At 38.2% G+C, this 22456-nt stretch overlaps 1 protein-coding gene across 1 annotated transcript in view; it reads left to right on the top strand.

Moving 5' to 3' along the window:
- The window catches only part of LOC104168650 (mediator of RNA polymerase II transcription subunit 13-like), a gene marked incomplete at its 3' end in the record, with an annotated part of 178025 nt that overhangs the window by 122806 nt on the left and 32763 nt on the right, over positions 1–22456 (top strand). The window contains 6 exon segments of the mRNA XM_009709313.1: positions 10735–10880; positions 12300–12494; positions 12886–13077; positions 18064–18226; positions 19063–19167; positions 22206–22456. The exon segment at positions 22206–22456 is cut by the window's right edge and continues 17 nt beyond it. Coding sequence (XP_009707615.1) covers positions 10735–10880; positions 12300–12494; positions 12886–13077; positions 18064–18226; positions 19063–19167; positions 22206–22456 — 1052 coding nt within the window.

Genomic DNA, 22456 nt, shown 5'->3' with positions numbered 1-22456 from the left:
AGAGCTCACTTTGAGAGATGAAGTAATTGATAGCTGTATCATCTGCAATAAAATTACCAAGGAAAGCTTAAATTTAAGGAGACCCGGGGTTTAAACTTTGCAGTACTGGGCTGTTAAGAAAAGGTCAGTTTATGCCTTAGGCTGAAAAAAAGGAATAGTTGGTTGGCGAACCTCCATCAGTGCTAGTCAGGCTTGTTCTTGAGTTTTAGGTTATTAATATTCAAAAGGATTTTTTTCAGTCTTGATCTCTAAAGCACAACTGCTCATGACAGTTCTGAGGTGATTTTACGTCCGTGTGGTATTTAGTAAAATGTTAAGACTAACAGCACAAAAAGAGGGCTTTTTTTGAAGATACCACATGTAACTTAACATGTAACTTATTCATGTGCCATGAATAAGTTATGTGTCACTTTGAATATATGTGCTTATCTGGATGCATTTAAAGAGTACTAGATCTTCTATGGAAATGAATTTTCCAAAGGAGTCCATTTCAAACACTGTGTGAAAACACACTGATTCAGCCAAGGACAGAGAAATGTCAGAAGGGTGATAGCAGCAGTGATTTTAGAAGTTTTATGTGCCGTTTTTCCTGATGTTGGTATTTTGAGTATGCTAAAGCAAGAAAGATTGCATGCATTCTGACAATTTTCTACTTAATTATAATTGATTTTGTAGTTATTACCAGCTGGTGCTATTGTTTTTAGAATAATTGGTAATGCTGGGACAGATATGAACAAGTTCTTGGTTTTTGTTAAGGACTTACATCTGAAGAAGCTCAGAATTTCCCGCGAAAAATGTGTGTTTATTTCAGCATTAACCTGAATGTATCTTTAATAACCTTCATGTTTCTTTTTTTGATATAGTTTTATATTTTATTGTAAAGTCTATATCCTGTATTACAGTAGAAATATGGTCACAGCAACTTCTGTGTTTCCTAAGTAGGGCAGGATCCAGTGTCTTACCACAATGCATTTGTATTCATAATGAATATGACAAACTTGCAGAATAATTTTTTGTTACTGACATTTTAAATAATTGAAAATAGTTGTAGTTCTAAATCAGCACTATTCTGAAGTGTAACACAAATGTAAAAAAAAAAATCCGTTCAATAATCATTAGTGTCTCGAGCTATGTGTTGTGGTGTAGTGCTGACTACATCACTTACCTGCTGCGAAGGGAAGAATGTTGGTTGTGATTTCATTGCAGAAATTTTATTTCATAGATCCATGAGACTTTTTTTTTGGTCAATTTTATCTGGTATTGATTAGATTTAGTAGGAACTGGATTTTATTAAAAAATGGTAATTTAGCACATAAAATTTTTAAGTGATCTGAATTTCTGTTAGAGGGAAACTTTCTCTGTTTATCTAATCTTGTCTGCAGACAGTACATTTTCTAACCTGAAGTGCCTTAAATGTTCAGAGGTTTTAAGTATTAGTAGGAAGATGCACATAATCTTCACCTATTTAGTAGCAGTGTTTGGATTCCTGTAGTTTGATCTGCCGGTGGCATCCTTTTACAGAGATGAATCACGTCCCGTTTGCAGAGCAGGAATCATGTAAAGTTATTGTGAATGGGTTGTGCTTCTAGTCATGAAGTGTTAACTTAAAAAACCTGCATTGCCATACTCTGATTTTTAAGTGGTTAGTTTTTATTTGAGCAGATGTATTGACCAACCTTTTCGTGCCATCTGTCATTGTCCCATATTTCTGCATATATGGTATGAGGATAAAAGTTATCCTTGATTCAGGGGCTTTCAGCCTTCCTTCTTACTCTATGTTGCCTTTGGTATTAACTGATATGAAAAGCAGGATTTGTCCTTGGATGTAGAGAAAAGAAATAGGTTGCAGTGGTCATGGCAGCCTGCTGCCTAACTTGATTGTTCAGGGGTGTTGTGTTATTTTGGATTATTTCTTTAGTAACCATCAACAGTCTAGGAATTACTTCAATTCATCTTAAAAATAATGAGAAGCAAATTTTACATCAGAACAGCGTATTTTGACAAGCCACATTGTATACACATGTGCAGCTAGTAGTAACTCAATACATTTCCATGTTCAACATGCAACACATTTAATATAGAAAAATAAAGGGTTTTTATGAATTTTTATGGAAGATTTTCACCTATTTTAGTGAAGTATTTCATTGAGGATCACAGGAGTAAAACTGCTACTTCAGTTCTACATGGAAGAAAATCTCACAGTGCCAGTATGCTGAAGGAGCTACTTAGACATTGTAAATAATCCGTTAATAAAACCCAAACTAAATATTAAACACTGCTTTAATGTATTGTAAAAATATGCTTATTTCTTTATAGGTATAAGTTTCAGGGAAAGAATGAAATGGCTATTACTGTAGAACATGTTCCTCCCTGCAGATGTTGTGTGGCAAAAGCTCGGTGATCTTCTTTCCTCAAGTGAAAACTTCTCTTCTCTGAAGCTTGAGCACCGTCACAGTATAATTCACTTACAGCATATAAGCCCTGTTATGTTGTTCTGTGTATGCTCCAGTCCAACTTTATTACGGTCATTAAAAAAACCAAATGTGGAACTATCTTAATCTGAGACATTGTAAACAGCCAGTGCAGAAAATGCAGAAGAGTTTGTACTGTGTTTGTATTAAAGGTTACGTACGTTGTACGTGACCTTTCCTCCAGCAAAGACTTGAAGTAGGTCTTGTACGTAGAGAGTCTACAATATAATTACTCCTCAAAATGTTAGCTAATGTGATGTGCGGCAGTTTCCCCTTGACTTCTCGGAGGTGTTCGTACTGCTGTTAGCCCTGTCATGCTGCAGATTGATGTATCCATTTGAAGTATAAACTCCAGTATCCCTCCAGGCTAGCAGGTCGTCTTGTGCATACATTTATACCGAGAAAAGAATAGAAGGTTGTTAGAGATGGGATCAGGGAGAAAATCTCAATAGTGAGGCATATATTAGCCTTGGCGAGAGGTTTTGCTGGTGACAACTGAGGAAGTGTTGAGATAGTAAGTCTGTAACACAGAAAGGGTTTAGATAATGTTATCTAAATGCTTGCTGCATTGTGAAACTGTTATCTTAGTACTTCACCACTGGAAAAACACTAAAGGTAATTAATGTTTGTACCAAGTTCCTGCTCGTGCATCTCATACACTTTGAAAAAAAAAAAAAAAAAGAAAATCCAACAGAATATGTGAGACAACATAATTGACTTATGAAATAAAATCATTAAAAGACCTGGGTAGTTCTGAGGAATGATTTTCTCTTCCCCCTCTTTTTTGGGGGGAGGCAGGTGGGGAGGGAGAGAGAAAAGGAGACAACGGGAGACAGAAAAAAGGAGTAATTGCCAAAGCACTATGATTTAATCTTCAGCTTGGTCTCCTGTATTCTTATTCTCTGCCATACAAAAATTTGTGACTTTGGGCAGAAGCGGCTACAGAAAAACCGATCGTTTTCCCTGTGTTACCAGGTTTCTCCCAGTATCAGTTTCCCTTGCTCATGAGGCAGCAGTGTGTGTCACATGAAGAAAAGACGTTTCAATTCCTGCGATACAGGGAAATGGCTGGAACGCGGGGGTTCAGCTGGGTCTTCGTTTGCCTTCCAGCCCGCTCCTGCTGAAGGGACTGCTGCAGTTCCGTGCCACAACCCTCCCTCCGGCTCTAACACACAGCATGTGTCGGATGCAGCTGGGCAGCAAGTCTTCAATTACCAGTGCTTAATATATGGAGTTACAGAGCACAGAATAGGCTCTAGGTTGCTCTTTCACATATCTGAGTATGGGCCTGCATCTGAGGCCGTAGCGTAGAGAAACCAACTTGGTGAGTTTCTTGCCCAGTACAGAAGTGTGGTCAGCTTTGTGCTGCCTGCCATTCGTTGGAAGGCTGTTGTATCCCAAAAACTCTGGCATTTTCTCATGTCTGGAATTGCTTTCCTTTTTGGTTTAGTTGTGGCTTCTGCAAAAACTGTTGCTAATTATGCCATGTTTCTTGAATGTATGTTGTGAACTACTGAAGTTGTACTTCTGAATAACTCACTTTGTCTTATTTTGGCTTGGGCAGCATTCAGATTCCATCTGGTAGGCAGCGAGTGTGTTACGGGTTACTTGCAAGCGTGAGAAATGCCACATAAATGTTCTGTCTCTCAGACTGTATCTGCACTCCTTACTAGACCAGCGAACTGCCGTGCTGTTACCCAGACTGCTTTCCCGTTGCATGCTCCCTGCTCGGCTTTGAGCAGTGGCAGCTAGCACTCTTCCAAGGCACTGCCCAGGAGACGTTCTGGAGACGGCACAGCCAAGGACCATTTCCAGTAAATCACTGTGGACAGTGCCTCCCTTTTGGGGATGAAGAGGTTTTACCATATGAACATGCTATTTCCCCTAAGGGCAAGAAAATGTGTCCGGGCTGTCTTTTATTTGCTGCTGTTGATGAAGTCTCAGTTCCAGGTCCTCTTCCACTGTCTTGGTATATACGAGGAATCTTCTTCTGCTAACAAACAGCTGCCTGCCAGGTCCCTGTAGCTGCTAAATTGGACCATGGTATGTCTTAGAGAAATGTACTGGAGACCTGGGCACTGTGAGAGTGCATCTTTTCTCTCATTTAAGGAGAACGCCTGGGCCACTATGCATTGGAACAGAAAGTCTGACTTCTGAAATCAAAGCAGAAGGCCTTTCTTCTCTCTTCCCATTGCATTCAGGCTGTGATTGTTGTGGGAGCTTGTTCAAATTCAAACTTCACTGAGGATAATTATTTCCAGATTATTTAAGAGGAGGGAATTTTTGTACTGGGCTATTAATTTTCTCTCGCCTGTCCTGCGAGTGTTAGTGACTGTAGGTGTGTCCAGGTGCTGCCATCTCCTGTCCAGACCACCGCTGTGACCTGCTAATAACTGTCCTGTTGCTTTAGACAAATGGGAAGGACGTTATTTTATTATGCTCTCACTTACCTTGATGTGCCGAATCTGTGCAGAGCCTTTTCCGGCCCTCTTTTTTTATAGTCCACATGAAAAAAGTGGTTAGTCTTATTGGTATGACTGTCTGTTTTCCTAATGCACGTGGCTTACTGCTGCCTCTACTCTGGGATCAGACTTGATAAAGCTATTTTGGGGCAACTGTGAGTTGAGGGCTTTCAGATCCCAACCCTAATTTTGAGGGGAATTAGAACAGCAATATAATTTGTTGGTCATAAAATATAATTAACTGTACACAGTCAGTGGCTTTATGGACAATTGCTTATAAACTAAAGGAAAGAAACGAGATTTTCAGCAGCCTGATGGCAGGGAGAGGGAGCTCAAGCTCGTCTTTAGAGAAATAAGTATTTAAAAAATTCTCGTCCTTGAAATTGTTCTCAAAACAGGACAAACATTTACAAATACGGGATTCTCAAATTTTCTCCATGTTCTTTTAAGTAACCTTTAGCATCAATGTTGTCGTCTGTTTCCCCTTGTGCTTTCTGGGTGTGTAAGGAGGTTGTGGTGTTTGGGATGAAACCTAGCTTAGAAACTGTACGCTGCACAGCAGCAACTGTTTTTCAAAATATAAAAGCGCTTTTCAGTGAATGATTTCAAATCATTAAAATGATAATGATGAAATCTGTAACATAAAACTATTTTTGGAACATCCCACTAGTAAAAGAACATCACAAATTTTTTTCCGGAAGTCTTTTTGTAGATTCTTCTTGGTGCTTCCCCAAATCCCAAAGTAATTGTTATTCACATTTTTTTATTACTATTTTCCTGAAGTAATTGATTTCCACATTTTTCATCCAAAATGAGGTATTTTGAAATCTGTTATGAGGTACCGTTTGACTTTGTACACAGACGTACCTTTAGTACATACATTCAAAACTCAGTTAAGAATTGCAATACCTTGGCATTTTTTTCATTGAGATTATTTGTATGGAAATAATCTCTTTAAAGTTTGAATGCAGACTAGCGCAGTTTCCATTGGGTATCTACATAAACCTACTAACAAATGGAAAAAATATGTGATTCCATCAGATGTTCTCCTTTCTCTGCCAATGTTATGTAGTTTAAACATAAGCATATTTTCATAATCTTCATCTGATTTTTATATATAAGTAAATTTAGCATAATGTTATTACCTTTAAGTCATTTATAGTAACTGAGGGATTGGCATTCCTAAAGTTTATGGGAGGTCCTAAATACTACCTTGCCAAGGTATTCAGCTACATTTTTAGGCATCTCAAAGATTCTTTAAGGTAATGAAGATCCCAAAGGAAACATCTGAAAGACAGCTGTCAGTTGCAGGTGATTAGGTGCCAAATTGAAGGTTTGATTAATGTAAATACTCTTTATTTGAAGATTTTTCTGTGTTATGGGGAAAAAAATACCTGCAATACTTAGCAGAAGGACATGGATCTTTTCTTTTTTTACAAAAGTTTATATGACATTGCTATTTCTGTTAGGGGGCTTTTCCTTATGAATTTCCTTGCTCATAAAAGGTAGGGATCTAAACACCAAGAACAGATTAAAAATAAAATTAAGGGAAATGGCACAGAATATTTGTCACTGTGTAATTGAGGAGTGATTATTTTTTTTTCTTTGTATTTCTATTAATAGAAGCCTTTTACTTAGACAATTACTTTAATTTTAGCACATAAGCATCTCTCTGAATATAGTGGAAATATTCTTGAAAGTATATGCTCAAGTGTTCTGCTGGCTCAAGACTCCAGTGCTTCAGCATTTTTCAGACCTTGGCCTTAATGCAGCTATAGTTGGAAATAACATATATTCCATATATGTTCTATATATTCTGTTTGGGAAGGTGACATCTTAACTTAGGCAGCTGTCAGTCACCTGTAAAGGAAAGAAAGGTTTCTGAAAAGGTACCTGTAAAAAAGAGACAACAATTCCTGCGTAGTGTGACGAGAGTACTGTTACAGATTGGCATTCTTTTTAAACATTTCTAATTTTTAGAAAATAAGATGAAAAGAATAGGTCTGTCTTAAGTTTGCGTTGAAATCTTCTGATGGAAAACTGCTGCAGCTACCACTGTCTCTGGTGGCACTGTTTGTATGCCTGAAGAAAACCAAGGAAAGGAAGAAATTAAAAACCTCAAACCCTAAATGGTAGGTAGCTGAATTAGTCCATCTGAAGTATATTTCATAGTAAGTTCCAGGGTACACAGCTAAGCATTTTCACTTTATACTACACCCGAGGCATAAATAATTTTAAATGCCCCTAACTTTTTTTTTTAAATGCATTAAATGCTTAGTCTGATTCAGGGTTCTGGTTTGGAACTGCTTCTAGGAAACGTATGGCACGTTGTGCTCCCCTGACAAGGGTCAGAAATGTCTGGTGGCTTGCTCAGGATGGTCGCCTTGCTTTCACACTTTCACCCAAAGAGACTTTCTCCCTTCTTCCTTTCCTCTGCGTAGGAGTGTAGGCTCAAAAACGTGATTCTGAAGCTAGTTATGTGTCTTGTGTAATTCATTAATATGTGCAAAGTAAATGTATAATGCAGCTGTTGAAAATGTGTAGTATTTTTATTAATGTACTTGTTCTGGGCAGGTATAAATTGACAGCGCAAGGTGTTCCAACACACTTTGTAGAATGGGGGGAAATAGTTTGGAAGCCATTTCACATGCCTCTCTGGTGGTTTCTGATATTTTGAGTGTCAGGGAGATAAGAAAGAGTACAGAAAATGAGCAAGTTTAAAAACCTGGGGAGATGGTAGAGTAGATTCTCAAAAGCCTGTCAGATTCAGTTTTTGAACTAAGTTGAAATAAATTTAGATAAAATAAATCAGTCTGAACATGATGCTGAATGTTTTTAGAAACTCTAGTCTGATCTGCGTTTTGTGTGTAGCTTTTTTATGGTGCCTTTGTTAGCCCAAAGAGTAGTAGATCTGTTAAGAAAACTGGATGTTGGTAAAACACTGTTGGAAGACTCCAGTGGGGACCTGAACAATTCATGTGTTTTAGAGCTTTAGTTTGAAGTATGTCGGTGTTGATGTACACTGTAGAACTATAGCTAAAGGGTTATTAAAAGTAAAGCCTCGGTGCTCGGTCTGCTTCTGAAAGGTGACTGTTTTTAGCTTGGTAAGTTTTCTTCTATTTGAATTTTATTCAGAGATCTGTCTCACATTTGTAGCGAGAGTGATTTCTGCAGCTTGGTATTTAAGGAATTGTGTGAAATGTGCTAAAGACAGGAATGTCGGGAGGCTGGGACGTACATGCCTGAGCAGAATACATCACAGAGTGTGCTGACAATATTTTCTTGAAATAAAATTTGTATTTGTTACTAAGGTAAACATTTTACTTGGAATCTGCCAGAAGCTTATTAGGAATGTAGGACGTCCCCAGGCCTTGATCTTTATTATTTTTGATCTTGAAAGCTGAGCTGACAGCAATGACTGGCACCAGAGGGAGCATAAAATTTACGTAAGTGTTTCTCCTCTTACAAAGCTTTGTGAGACCGCCCCGGGAGGAAGGCCTAGGGAAGGGAGCAGGAAAGCAAGCTTAATGCTGGCCGCGCGCGGGCCGGCTGGCCGCTGACCTGCTGAGCAGAGAGTGCTTCGTACCGTAAGGACTTGCTAGCCGTGGGCTGAAGAAAAGGAATACTTGAGTGACTGAGATTGGCTGGTTCTCTTTCTATAACTGAGCATGATTTACTTTGGATCCAGTGCTAGAAAGGATCCATCTTCCACTAATGAAGTATTTATTGCTGGTCATGAGTAGTAATATTCATTACTATTATTTTTTAATCTGTCATATTTGCCAGAAAGTAAAATGGGCCAATACTGTATTTGTAGTTCTTTTTTCCCTTTAATTAGTTGTATACACTTTGAGTCCAAGGCTATTTAATTTTCTGAACTTAATGATTAATTTTGATGTTAGCTGATTCTCAGTTGAAAAAGATAGTGGCATACAATTCCTTCCCTGCAAAAACAAATTAATCTTTTGTCTTTTAAACTCTGATTTTGTGTATTTCTTATTCTCACAGTGTTTATGGATAGTTGTGAACGTTGCATAACATTGCAGGTGATGTGTTCATGCCAGACCACTTTGCAAGAGACTTGAAAGAGCCCCTGCAGGGTCCCAGGAGGCTATTTTTTTTCTTCAGTTCAGCAGAAGACAAGCAAGACTTTCACAGTGAAGCACCGTAGGGAAATTGCAGAATCGGGAGGGTTTCTGTGTAATATCTTGAAGACAGTTGAAAATAACTGCTTTACAAATAGCTTTGCTTTCTGCTCTAGAAAGGCTGACCTGCTGCATGCTGAATGCTTTGCAGAAATTACCCTGCTTGATCTTAGACCAGATTTCTTATGTTTGTTTATTTATTAAGACCTTTTTTATATTAAGGACTGTCATCCTATGTAAGGAAACTAATGAATTTTGATTAAATAATTGGGCTTTGCATTTATATTTGTATTTCTTGTATGTGCAGAAATCCATTGTTCAGGTTTTTTTAACATGTGTTGATTTGTTTTTCTTATTGGGGCAAGATAGCTGGATAGAAATACCTGGAATCTATGACCTATTTTTGTCCCATGTCCCATTCCCTCCCTCCCGCTCCATGTAAATTAGCGATCAATTCACTTCTGCAATAGTGAAATTTCTTTCCCTTAGTGAAAATGGAAACCTAATGAAACATTTTATTTACAGGAATTAAATTATTGCTACAAAACACTTCTGAATACAGGATGATAGAATCAAGGAAGTTTAGTTATCTGTCATTTAATTAACGTTTTTTCTCCAGATTTTTCTCAACTGACCATTTTCTTTGGTTTTTTTGTGGTAGTATTTGAGGCCCGCAGAAGAGTAACTTGTAGTACAGGACAAAAAGCTGTTTTACACAATGTGTAGAATCATTCAGGGATTTAGTGAGATTAAACCAGCTTCATATTCTAGAGCATCAGTGCCTTTGTTTAAAAATAGCTGACTAGTAGAGCAGTTGGGTTAACTTAAATACTACAGTGAAATTGTTATAGTTGCCAGTGTTATTTCTTTTTGGTGAAGGTAGTTAAGAGCTGTCTTTAAAATACTGGTTGCATTATGGCTGGCCCAGTGCCAAAGCCAACAGCTATAAAACTATGCGCAGCTATTGTATTGGACAGAAAAATTACTGCATAATTATCACTTCAGCTCTGTAAATTTTTAGTTGATTAAAATGATGATAAAAAGCATGAAATGTGTTTTGTTTTCTTTTTTTCTTGTGGCTTTGTGGCAAGCAATATTTAAGCAAATAGTTAGCTACCACTGAAGGTCATTCTGTGGGTAGAATAAAGTGGGAACATTTTAAATACCATTCATTTCAAATTAAGTTCGCTCATCAGTGGCAAATCCATGGTTCATCTTAGGCCATTGTCAACTTTTTGTAATATTCATGTGCTTTTATTTTCTTTAACGATGATTCTCATGAGGTGTTAGACAAACATCTTTCCTGTTCCTTTTTTATTCCTTTTCAGCTAGGTGAATTTTGAAGAATTTCTGAAGACCACTATTTTTACAACTTGAATCCTGGTTAAAATCCCATTGGTTTGTAATGATCTTAATAATTGAAACAAGTAGGAAAACAAATCTTTGAGATAGTTGCCAGCATTGTCAAATAGTTGTCTAGTGACAGGTCGTTGGTCGTATATGGTTATCAATCAGTCAATGAACCTGCATTCAGTAGCCACAAGTGACAAAACAGAAGAGTATATATTTGGCCTCTAAGGCTATGGAATCACTGCCTCCTATGAGGTCGTTAACATGCTAATAAATCTGTTTCTCGTTTGTCTCTCCCTCTTCCAGTGAACATTTGTCATGTGCCTTCACATTCTTTCTTCATGGGGAAAGCAATGTGTGCACAAGTGTGGAGATCGCTCAACACCAGCCAATCTACCTGATCAACGAAGAGCATATCCATATGGCCCAGTCCTCACCCTCGCCGTTCCAAGGTAAGTGAGCTGGATTTGGGACTTTCTGTGCTTAACCCCACTTCTGTGTGCCGGGGATGTTGCTCCTGGTGATGTTATCTTCAGAGGTGAAAAAAAAAGTAAGGTTGAGTAACTCATCAAATGGGTTAAATTTCTATTCAGGAAGTTGTGGACCTAAGGGAAAATGTTGTGAGGACTTCAACACTATAGTCAGCCACAAACAGTATGGGAATTTTCCAGAGCTTTCTATTCATTAACATTGTTTTTAAAGGTACATGCGTATAGTAAATAAAACAAAGAAATTAGTAATTTTTATTTTAAAAGACTTACTACTTAAGAAAGTGAGTGCACTGATTTTATTTTCTTACATGGTGTCTAGGTCAGTGGGTTCAAATCTGTAACTTCAATGCTACATGAATACAAATACTGAGCTTATCTAATTCAGGAGTACTTTTCATTCATAGATTGTCAGCTATTTTGTCTGTGTGGTTTTGTTTGTTGTTTTTTAAAGGGTGTATGTGTGAAAATGTATCAGAAACAATGAAAAACTTGAAGTATCTTTGACTATTTATTTGCCAGTATAAGAAATCAGGTTTTACAGAATTACATTAATGGCCTATTGAATTCATGATGCAATTGTGGTGCGATGCTCTACATCAAAAAAATTTAAGAATATTTGAGTCATTGAGTTACACTGTCTTTACTACAGTCTGAAATGATAATATCAAAGCAATTAAAGCAAGAAATCTTTATAAAATTAAACGTACAGTAAAGAAACACCCAGAGACTTATAAAATGAGCATTTATAGAGAAGTTAATTTATAGAAGCTTTATTGAAAAACATTTTGTTTCTACATTTAAAGTTTTGACAGAGGCTCAGATACTTAAATCATAGAAGGTTTTATTTCAGTGAGCTAAATTCATTGCTGTCTCCAATCAAATACGACTAAAGGCAAAACTGAGTCTGAATGGAAATACCTGTTGTTGAGCAACTGGTTCTCCTTATTTGTCATGACTGTTGTCATGTTCGTATATCATTCTCTCTATCCTTTTTAATGCTGAGAAGTCTCTAGTACCATATGTTCCTGGTAAAAACCCTATTGCTGAATATCTGTCCTCAATTACTTCCACGTATGGTCATCCCTTTGCCATAGCAAGTGCTGTTTCAGTACACTTACATTAGTTCATTGTGGAAATCATGAAACTAAACTGCCAAAAGGTCTGTTTTTAGCTCAGTAAGGGTGACTGTACACAAAGCTAGTGCAGCGTGATGTAGCTTTAAATTCACACCCATACCTGATTTTGCAGTAGCTTTACCGAGAAGACAGGTCCTTACATCGGCATGCGAATGGAACAGTGACTCAGGCTAGAGAGGCAGAGACTGGCTGGTACGTAGTTGGCGTATACATACTGTAAGGGCTGTTGTTTCTTACTTTGCAGTTTTGGTGAGTCCTTATGGTTTAAATGGTACGCTCACGGGGCAGTCATATAAGATGTCCGACCCAGCAACTCGTAAATTGATGGAGGAATGGCAGTATTTTTACCCTATGGTGCTGAAGAAAAAAGAAGGTGTGAAAGAGGAAGAAGAGTTGGGCTATGACAACGATTTCCCTGTGGCAGTGGAAGTCATTGTTGGTAAGTTTCAGTGTTCAGCCTGAAGGATTATTTTCCTCCACACGATTTTAAAAAAAAAATAAAAAAATCTAATTAATCAGAAACTACCATTATAATTTTCCTATCTTCTCTTGTAGCTCTCTTGACACTGGAACATCTGACTAGTTATCTTGCCTCAAGCTTCTGTACTCCCTGTATCCCACATGCTATTATTCACAGTATCAAGCTACTTGTTTCAGCTCTGTACTGGTTATAGAGGGTTAGATGTATATTAGTGTGTGAAATTCCTTAGCTCTTTATGTTTTGGATAATAAGTTTTGTCTAATTGACATGGAAAACAAGTTTGAAATAGCTAGGGCTGCTGAACATTATCAGGTATATTTAAGGCTTCTGTTTTTCCGTTTCTTTGTAGGTGGTGTAAGGATGGTATATCCTTCAGCCTTTGTTCTCATCTCCCAGAGTGACATCCCCATGTCACAGAACGCTGCCAGTACTGGAGGCCATATAAATGTGGGACAGCAGGGGCTTGGAAGCCTGAAGGATCCTGCTAGTACTTGTGGGATGCCGCTCACTCCGCCCACTTCTCCAGAGCAGGCCGTTATGGGTAAGCAATAAACTTAGGAGGCTGAAGTCAGTCTTTCATTTTTGCATAGCTCATGATAAGTGAGGGTAAGTATGTGAACAGCAGCAGATTAAAGACAGGCAATAGGCTGAACGTTAGGAGAGGACTTTTTCTGTAGGTCTGTGGTAAACGAAAGCCAATGCTTTAAACATCCCTGAAGAAGACACATGTTTAAACAAAACTTTGATAATTCAGTTAAGCTCCATTTTCTATAACTGCGTTATCTCTGTGCAGTAGTGCAAATGCCTGAGAGACTAGAATCTGACAGTGTTTTAGACAGATTTTGCCAGTGTTCATATGAAGTGTTGGTTTTCTTGTGTTGGGATGGGAGGAGGGTGTTGATTCATTGTGGTACAAGAGCATAGTGAATATCAAGAGTATGTAGCTCTTTTTGTAAAGAGCTAGAAATACAGCACTTAACTAAGCATTCATGTTGGTATAATAGGAATTTGCAAATGCTAGCTACTCTTTTTGCCCAACGCAGTTGGCTTTTAATTAAGGGCCATTCAAAAGAAATGCCGAAGTCTCTGAAACTGGTAAGGAGGAGCTGGGCTTCCTAAATGAGGTCTGACATAGGTTTGCGTCATATGCAGATCGCAAATGGATTGCTGCATAGTATTTGCAAGTGAGTTACATGCTTTGTCTGGATAGAGTATGCCCCTTTCGAGTATTTGCATCTGTAGTAGTTCTTCTCTCAGAAGCCATCCAAAGGCTTGGTATGTGGGGTACTAGATCCTTAACATCTTGCTTCATTAAAATGAATATATATATCCTCTTGCTCCTCAGAAATAAAAATAAATATCTATAACTTGTCATCGTCTGCAATACAGACAAGACCTTAAGATTAGTTGCTGTCAGTATGGTTATGCTGTAATGAATTCAAGACTACGATTTCAAATGAGAACTATGGAAGAGAGAAGTCAAATGTCTGTTTGAGTGCAAACTTGAGAGATAATAAAGTAAAAAAAAAAAAAAAAGATCTGATATAGAAAAAAGAAATTCAGTGATTTATTTTTTTTTGTCCCCCCTCAAAGAATATTTTGAAGACATGTTTACAGCTAATTTTTTTTTTTTCTGTGTAGGTTGTCTTCTGAACTTGCTCTTTACATACTTGCCAGTTACTAACAGAATTACAAGATAGTTGAGGTTGGGAGGTTGTCTTATCCAACCCTCCTGCTCAAAGCAGGGTCAGGTAGAGCATGTTGCTGAGGACATTGTCCAGTCAGGTTTTGAGTATCTCCAAGTACAGAATCTCCACAACCTCTCTGGGCAACCTGTTCCGATGGCCTTCACAGTAAAAAGTTCTTTCTTATGTTTAAATGGAATTTCTTGTATTTCAATTTATACCCATCGCCTCTTAGCCTTTCACTGGATACCACAGGTTATATACTCTTTATTCTCCCTGTCAAGGATTTGTATACATTGCTAAGATTCCTCCCCCAGCTTTCTCAGCCTTTCCTTGTAACTCTTATTAATAGTAATTTCACAAGTACTGGCATTTTTTATTCTTTGCAAATAACTGTTATTTGGAATTGAGTTTTCAGTTCACAGAAGATTCTCTGGCTTGAGTCACATTAGCAAAATCATTAGACACCACTCACCACTGGGCAGCCTTCTTCTGCTTGAATTTATATTTTTTTTAAACTTGTTGATTAGTGCTTACCAAATTTCACAGAGCAACAGAAGTGTTGAAGACATGAAGTTCCTACAAGTTTCTGTGAGACTATGCAGCCAGATGGGGATAAAGAATCCTTGTTATACTCTCCCTCACTGAGGTCTAAGGAGCTACCAAGCTAGCTTAGCCTCTATTAGATAGTTCTGTCACATCGAGAGGATCAATCTTGATGCAAAGCCAAAGAAAACTCATCATCATCGGCTTCATTGCCGTGGAAGTACTTGTCTGGATTCACTTGTCCATGAACAGTGCCTAATTATGAAGACAATCGAAGTATTTAGTGTTTACTACTAATAATATAGAATGTGAGGTTTAAATTCACTTCGAATAGTGTTTTTCAAGGCAACTGATAGTTAAAATATCAAAAAGCTTATTAGTAACTAACTGAAGCCAGACAATCAATTTCCAAGTAACAATATCTATTGAAGTATTGATCCATATTTTAATGTGCTATTGTATTTTTAAATTTTTCAGATCCCTGTTAAACTTGTACAATATCACAATGGGATTCTGTTTTAGAATATTTGTAAACAAATAATATCTAGAAAGTGTCCATATTGTCCAATCTGGCAGTCACAGTTTCTGTTTGATCTCTGCTATTGTTGGAGGGCAATATGAAATTGTATTTGCCTCTCCACCAAACGATGGAAGGATTCCTTTATATTGTATCATACACCATTTTAAAAGACCTTGAAAAATTGGAGAAATGGATTGGAAAAACGTGTCATACAGTTCAGAATCAGTAAACAGGACACATAAATTGGATTAGTCTGAGGCACGTGAATAATACTTCAGTTCTGACCCATACTAGTAAAAATGTGGTTGTAGTACCATGTCCAGTTTTGAACACCTAAAGATGTGGACAAATTGGATGGAGTCCAGAAAAGTGCAGTGAGAATGATTATAGATTTGCAAACAGAACCTACAGGAACGGATGGAAAGAATTGAGGTTGTTTAGTCTAGAGAAGAGAAATTTGAAGGAGAGACAGTGTAACAGTCTTCAAAGACATAAAAGGAGAAAAAGAATAATCTTTTCTCTGCAACCAGTGTGTAATGAACCTAAACTGGAGCAAAGCAAAACTAGGTTAAACATGAGGAAAAAATTTCTCCGAGGAAGGATAATGAAGTGTTAGAATAAATGGACTGGTGGGAAACGACAGAATTTCCATTAGCAGAGAGGTGGGTGGGTTGCTGGGTTTTTGTGGGTTTTGTTGAGGGGGCTTGGTTGGTTGGTTGTAAAGAGAAGGTTAGTCAAAGATGGTGATCCAGCTTTGAAGCAGGGATGGACTAGATGATCTCTTCAGGTCTCTTTCAACCATGTTTCCCAAGATTGTGTCTAAGTACGTAACGAAACAAACCGCTACTGAAACTAGGGAATGGCATTTTTCAGGCGTAGAACCAGACTGCACCGTAGGGATTGTGAAGTGACCTCTGGGGAGGGCTGGTTGTGTCCTCCAGTGTTTATGCCATTATATGACATAGTTACTTGTGTGTGTTCCAGTGTTTCATCAGTGATTTTCATGGATAAAAGTCGGTGTCAGTGTGTGAGAACAAAATGTTTTTGCCTGCTGCAAAGTTGTGTTTCATGTTTTGCCATGTATTGCTGTACTGTATAGTATAAAAATATTACAGAATTTTGGAAAACAATAATCAGCGCACTAAAATGTGACTTGAAAGCTCTGGTGGCTCCTTGATTATCCTCTCCTACCTCCTCTCCTACCTCCTCTCCTTCCCTTCCCGTCATGCGGTTTTTTCCCTGGCAGTTGTAACTGTCCTGCTATTGACATATGCAATGTATATAGGTGTGCATTCTTTTTGTTTATATACACACAGTCCTTCCCGTCAGCCCTGAAATGAGGACAGATTTGCTAATTCTGAAGTTTTGACCTGTTTTTTTGATCATCTCTCAAGTTCGCAATGTTGTAGAACAGTGAAATAAATTTAGGGCCCCAAACCTCAGTATGTCTAAGGATTTATGGTTTTGACTGCCTCTTGTTTGTTTGTTTCTTTCTTTTAATTAGACTTCTTTACAAAAAGAGAATCAGGGAAGGTCTGACTGGAGAAAAAAATGCATGTAAGCATAAAGAATCAAAGAAGATGGAGGGTTAGGCAGGTTGCGCACAATTCTAAAAGTTGTCTTTTGAAAGTCACCTAATAGAAATCAGCAGAATGACCGTGTTAGATGCAGCGATGTATAGCAGCGAGTCCTTTCAGGGTTTCATTCGTAAGGCTCCCTAAATTGCGTCAGGCAGAAGGACGAAGCGTTCCGCAGGCTGGTTTGACCTTGCGAAGAGCCGGCACAGCCTTTTCCAGGCGGGGCGCGGAGCAGCGGTGCTGAGCCGCCGGGCCGGGTGGACCCAAGGCTCCCTCTGCCGTCCTCGGGGCTGCGTGGGGATGGCTCCCTGCGATTTCCCGTGGTCGGAAACAAAACCAGGCTTCGGAGTGGGGAAAGAAACATCTGCTTATACAATAGCTGGCAAGGTTGCTGCATCACAGACAGAAAGAAATGAAGTGCAGAACAGAAATCGGAGTTTTCAGGCTATTAACATGGTGAAGTAATGTCTTTCTTTGTTATCTCTTTGATAATCCTACAGTATTAGTGAGAACCTCACATATTATGTTAATGGTATATACTAATGATCAACTGGTGAACAATTTCTGCAGCAGTATACATCTCAACTGTAAGATTTTACCAACACAAGTCTTGATTCTGGTATTTCAATTCAAGCATATTATAAAGAAATAGCATCACGCTAATCCATTCATTTCTTCAGTGAGGCTCTATCTTGAGTATAAAGAATTGATTCTTGCTTTGGAATAGTCTACATAAATTATTGGTTTTCTTAATAGATGCTTTTAGAACCATCCATATTATAATAAATTTAGTCTTTAAAGCAACTCACCAGAGACTATATAAATTCAAGTTTAACATCAAGGATAATTGTGAAAAAACTCTCTCTGTGCTATTTCTTAGTGATTCACTACAATGCTGTAGAGGCTATCAAAACTCCCTCCATTTAAGCAGCAGAGTATATTATCCCACGTGAGGTGCAGTACTTGCACGACTGTATTGCACACGTACCTGGTATAACCTAGTGCCGTCTCCCCAAAGGGAGGTGTTGCTTTGAAATGTAGTTTAGTCGGTCTTTTGTAATGCTGCTTTAAGCATTTTCTAGTGAATGTGAACATCTGTGTGGTCAGCAGCCTTACAAGGGGGAAAGTCTTTTCAGGAAAAAGTATCAAATGTGAGTATTAAGAACAGCTATAACACTAATGCTTTATTTATATTGCAGGAGAAAGTGGATGCTCTCAGAGCAATATCAGCCATTCAGCTGTACAGGAGGGGACAGTCAGTGTACACAGTCCAAAGAAATCAGGCAAGATTACTCCAAAATTTCACAACCATATGGTTCACCGTGTCTGGAAGGAATGCATTCTCAACAGGTCACAGTCCAAGTAAGGCAGCAGTCTTGATGGTTTTGATTATCAGTAACACATAATATATAGTTAAAATTGTAACAGTTTTGCCTTAGATAATGTTATTCCTCACAGAATTCTTTTGCTACTAATCAAAGCTAATGATGCAGAACAGCGTAATGAAAGAAAATTTGTTACTGTGTTCAGCTGAAGTCTGCTAACACTTAACGTTGTATTTGCAGTTGTGTATCTTAATTGTGACAATCTTTGAGGTACGTGCCTTCAGCTAGATGCTTTCGGATTTCTTGATTGCAGTTTCTAGCTCCAATTATAGTTACTAGACTGAAAGTTCAGTGGCTGAAGAACAAATAGTATAAATTTGATATTTAGAATGCTAAAGGTAATATTTGTAAAGCATTACGTTACATAAGTTGGACTAAAATTCCAGTCAACAAGGATCTGGTAAATTCATGTTGTTAGTATCATAGATCTTTATTACTGGAGATTTAGAGTATATTCATGACATGGTGTGCCATGAAATCTTTATTTTTCACTATTGCCATGCAATTTCCTCATTGGATATGTCAGAAGAATTTCCAGTTTCAGTTTAAATTGCTTGCCCCTTGTTTCTTGTGCTCAAACTCCAGACAGAGCTATCTGATAGAGAGCTGCTACCATCCTCCCACATAAATCAAACTGTAAGTTTGAAGGAGTAGTAGAGGGAACTACTGTTAAATACGGAATTCAATTTCAAAGGTGAAGTAGAAGGAAGTAACTTATTTGAGGGGAACATAGGTGAATTTATGCATGTCTATTTTTTAGAATTTTTTTTTTACAAAAGGTGATAACTACTAAAATAATTTTATCTTCTTCAGGAGGAATCAAATTACAACTGCAAATTTGGAAGAGGAAGTTCCTAACAATACTGTTTCTTGGGATTTTGTGGATCCAGTCCAAAGAGTCAGTTGTTCTTGTTCCAGGTGAGCTTTGACGAGAGTAAGCATTTATCATATGGGAAGAGCCCTGTTTAATTCAGACAGAAGTACGCTTACAAAAGGGAGTTACGTTTTAGCTGAGAGACGAGGAAACTCTGATATCAAAACTGTGATCATCACTTACATCCAGGTGATTAATAGGCATCGCATATCATTGCCACTTGCAGTAGTCAACTTGAGTGGAAAAATGATCCTAGACTGAAGAATGGGGGCTAGAATCACTCAGGCATTCTTGTTCGTAATGAACTCATCCTTCAGGCTTTTCAGAGATGTGAGCTTTGAAGTTTTGAGTGGTAAGACTCGATGAAGAGGGGCAGAAGCTGCCTACGTTTCAGAGCATCCTGACTGAGGGATAGTGCTACTGTCCCTGTTTGGAGGAAGAGGAAAAATCACTTTACTCCATGTACCTCTAGTCAATCTGCCACAACTCATTGGACGCCAAAAACCACCCAAGAGAATATAAAACCCTCGCAGCATGGTCATCCACTGTCAACTGATCAAAAAGAAATCACAGCTCGCTTACACGAACTCTTTAGGAGTTTATTAAATTATCTGTCATCTGTGATGAACGCTTAAAGTTCCAGTACTGCTCACTCAGGAAAGGCAAACCAGCACCGCCAGTTCTGCTTAACCATTCTTAAAATTATCAGAGAGATGCTACAGGGCTAGAAAAAAACAGTTTCCGGAGAAATAGTCCTGTGAAACTACTTCTACTGATATTTTGATTCCCAAGGTCACCATTCTACTTACAAGATTGGTGAAAGATATTTGTGACCTAAAGAAGTTACTGCTTAAGTATGCACAGATGTAAATGTAATTCGTATGATCAAACAGAAATGCTGATGGTGCTGTGCTAATCCCTTTGGTATTTTTTTTTCCTGTCTCATCCCCCCCGTCCACCCCTCTCACTGCAATAAGGATCTTTGCCAAAATAATAGTCAACACAACAGCCAGTGATGTGGCTGAAATGATTCTCTGCTTTTCGTCTCTTTGAGGCATAACTGTTTTTCTTTCTTCTGCTTTGCTTTTCTTTCAACAGTGAGGCAAACTGAAGAATAATGCTGCTGTTAACAATAGTAAAATTAATCTATTGTGTAACCAAATCCTTAAATGTGTTACCTGCCACAGCAGTCTCTGCAGAGCTTTCTGTATAGATTTGGCTGTACAGAGAAATTCAGGAATGTAATGTTCTCACAATCTCCAAAGGGTTGTTGATTAGAAATTTCCATTGTCCAAAATTGAATGAACCAAGATTGTGTCCTTGTACCTCTTCTGTTTGACTTCTTATGAACCCATTTCTTCTTTGTGTATTTAGAAGAAGGGATAAAGGGATGCGGAGGAATTATGCATCATATGGAGGGCAGAGTGTTCAACCTGGAGACTCTCTGCTGTATCCAAAGTGAAAGTGTTGCTCTTCTGCAGCTCTTCAACCCTGATTACATGTTGCTTGTATGTATATACTCAAGAATGCGGAATGGATGAATGTTTTGTCAGGATGCCAAGTGTTTCCTATGGAAAACTGAGGTCCAGCTTCGCCTGGAAAGCATGGGGAATCAATAGTGGACAATGGAAACCTGATTCTATCGATAGGTTCAGCTGCATTTGCAATTTCACACTGTTTTTTAATACCTGCTCATGCTGGAGTTCGTAAACACAGCAACTGGGAAATTAAAACATTATCCTTAAAGTGAAGGCAGTACCTGATCTCAAACAGCAATAAAAATTTTCTGTGTCGCTGCAGAAACTGGACAGCTACTGTCATATAGATATTGTTTTAGTCATTACTGTACCCCTTCTATGTATTGTATAAATGAGAGCATAAATGTCAAGATATGATCTTAAATATGGAGTCTTAAAGCATTGTCTGGTACTCTGCATCAAATTCAATCTTCTGTAGACCCAACTTTGTGTGTTGAACAGAATGTCTAAAACAATTTTCTGCGGTCAGTTAAAATACAGTGAATGATGGAGAATTAAGTCAGTGAAATGTTACAAGAACATGCTTAAGGCAAATCTTCAGTTACTAGGGCATTAGCTCCACGTCACGAGTGATTGCAGCTAAAGACCATCTGCTGCAGCAGAGAATTTGCAACATGTCCTGGTAACAGCAAAGCTCACAAAGAAAGCCAAGACAATACCACACAACATGGATGGTTACCTGAAAAAGATGTAGCAAGTACAAGAAGTTGTATTTGTACCATTTGACAGCCGCTGTGTACTGCAGAACTTGGATGTTTTCATAGCTAAGTCAGAAAAGCAGAATTGGTTTTCTTCAATCTAGTAGTCCACTTTACTTGTGATAATGTAGTTTATCTTTGTGAGTAAAAAGCATATTATATGTTTGGAAAAGTTTGTTGCTCTCCTAGATATTGTTGTTTATAAACAAAAATAGAAGTGGAGTGATTTATTTTGAAATAGTATTTCACTTTAAACAGGTGTAAATTTTAAGCACAATATGTCTTTCAATTTCTGCTTAGCTTAGAAAACCCTAAACAAACAACTAAACCAAAAACCCCAAACAACAGGTACTTACCTGATACGGAGGAGGAAACTGCCAGGAAAGCATCCTGCCATGTATTGCGTTTGTGAACATAACTGAAACAATTCCAATCTGTATCTTTTGTAACAGACGATCCGGAGCGTGCAGGAGTAGTGGTGTAGTTCCACAGCAGTCATTTTATTTGAAAGGCTATCTTTCTTTAGGGTAACCAAAAGAGTAGTAGCTTGGATTTTTTGTTATATTACCTTCCATCTGAGCAGTACTAAGCTGCTATGAATGTTAAATCTTCCCTTTGAATGCTGTTTTCTGGAGACAGTAATTTTCCATTTTATAGGTCAGAGAAACTGCAGCTGAGTTGGCTTGAATGACCTGGTCCAGATCATGTGGCCGTTCCAGAATCTGTTAAAAGATCAGGAATAGACATAAGATTTCTCAGTGCTCTTCTTTGGGTTCTTTTTTTTTCCCCATTAGCTCAGATAACCGTATAAACCATGCGGTGACTTGTTTCTGCCTCTGCTTTCAGGCACAAGGTTTTCAAACAGCGTTGTGCTGCCGGCTCCAGCCGTCCCCCAACGATAAATCAGCCAGGATTCAGCATGGGAACATCATCGTCTTCATCATTGCCACCTCCCGCCTCTTCAAAGCACAAAACAACAGAGAGACAGGAAAAAGGAGATAAACTGCAAAAAAGGCCTATGATGCCGTTTCACCATCGGCCCTCTGTGACTGAAGAGCTATGCATGGAGCAGGACACAGCGGGGCAGAAACTGGGAT

The sequence above is a fragment of the Cariama cristata genome, unplaced genomic scaffold (assembly GCF_000690535.1).
Source record: "Cariama cristata isolate BGI_N322 unplaced genomic scaffold, ASM69053v1 scaffold4930, whole genome shotgun sequence".
In the NCBI taxonomy this organism is placed as follows: domain Eukaryota; kingdom Metazoa; phylum Chordata; class Aves; order Cariamiformes; family Cariamidae; genus Cariama; species Cariama cristata.
Note: the sequence above shows the minus strand (reverse complement) of the source record. Positions and strands in the feature narration are given on the sequence as shown.